Raw genomic sequence first — 1,519 nt, forward strand, 5'->3', positions numbered from 1 at the left:
TGAAAATCCAAAATCTCTGTAAATGTTCATTAAAATAAATTAAACACATTTGCTTTTCATCAAATTATAAGGCACATACACACACAGTGATTATGGGCACCATTGAGCTCTGGTGGCCTAGTTAAGGAACTGTGCTGCCAACCTGAAGACACACAGTGTGAATTCACCTGGTGCTGCAGGAAAAAGAGGGGCAATCTTCCCCGGGGCGATTTGTTGTCTCTAAAATCCCACTGAAGGGTCAGCTATGGGTTGTTCCTAACTCAATGGTACATGAAAACAACAACAATGGTTCTTTTAAGAATCACTCTACAATGTGAAACACAATGTAAATAAACTTTGTAAGCAAAGCAATTAAAAAAATAATGTAAAATTGAATGTATGTGAATGATAGTATGAAACAATGGAAATGAAAGACTATAAACACCATGTATATGAATGAAATATAATGTAAGGGAACAATTATATGAAAACCAATTTTAAAAAGTTAAAATGAAGAAAGAAAAGAATCATACTACAACATAATACACTCACAATTTAAGTCCCAGTGTGGACAATGAGAGGGACACCACTTCCTCCCAAACAGCATCATTAATTGTTACATATACACTTTAAAACCATACTCACTTTTACAAAATTCATCTGGGATGGACCATGTATAATTAGCAAGGCAAGTTACTTCTGCAGGTTTAGAAGGGATGCTTTCAAAACCTGTGGCACAGTCATACCCCACGACTGTATCTGCTGGGTAGTAATTCTGAGAGATGTGAATCTTTTTGAGCGTTGCAAACGCGAATCTGGGTATAGGTGGACAGCTACCTAAAAAATGGTAACAAAAGGAACAACAAAAAATATCACCATATTTTACAATCTACAGTTAATTGTTTTACCTGATCCTTACATCAGTTTCTGTTCTATTTTGTTCATATTTGGCATTTGTGCGGGCATATTATTGCTATGGCGTCTACAATGTATGAGACACCCATACTTCCACTGGTTATTCACTAAATGTCCACGAAGTAGATTGGGGGTATAAATGTCACAATATCGATTTCTCAGATAATATGTTATTGGTTTTATGTGCCTTTGAGTCAAAACTAATTCATAGCTGGCCCTGCAGCAGCTCTTCAGATTCTTGAAGTGTCACGGGAGGAGAACGCCTTTCCTTTTCCCAAGGAGCTGCTGGTGGATTCAAACTGCCTGCCTTTGGGTTAGCAGGGCAGCGCTTTACCAACTGGGCCAACAAAGATCCCTTATCAGATAACACAGGTCCACTAAATGAAGGAAATATCTGGGTATACTGCCTGACATAAGGAGCTCTGGAGGGTAAGGGTGCTGTGTAGTGGTCTGCTAACTGAAATGCTGGTGGTTTGAGTCTAGCAGCCACTCCACAGGAAAAGAATTGGGGAGGTCTCCTTCTGCACAGATTTGCAGCCTAAGAAACTCCTTGGGGAGGGCGTGTCACCAAGAGTGTGAATCTCCTCAATAGCAATGTTGTTTCTTTTTTGAAATGACTGCGCAA

General features: G+C 39.2%; 1 protein-coding gene across 1 annotated transcript in view; it reads right to left on the reverse strand.

Moving 5' to 3' along the window:
* LOC102851819 (complement decay-accelerating factor-like) overlaps positions 1-1,519 on the reverse strand; it is a 51,468-nt gene that overhangs the window by 31,308 nt on the left and 18,641 nt on the right. The window contains exon 5 of the mRNA XM_006888003.1: positions 625-816. Within this exon, the coding sequence (XP_006888065.1) occupies positions 625-816 (192 nt within the window). The remainder of the gene's footprint in view (positions 1-624; positions 817-1,519) is intronic.

The sequence above is a fragment of the Elephantulus edwardii genome, unplaced genomic scaffold, assembly GCF_000299155.1.
Source record: "Elephantulus edwardii isolate Elephantulus edwardi_28Jun2011 unplaced genomic scaffold, EleEdw1.0 scaffold00063, whole genome shotgun sequence".
NCBI lineage: Eukaryota > Metazoa > Chordata > Mammalia > Macroscelidea > Macroscelididae > Elephantulus > Elephantulus edwardii.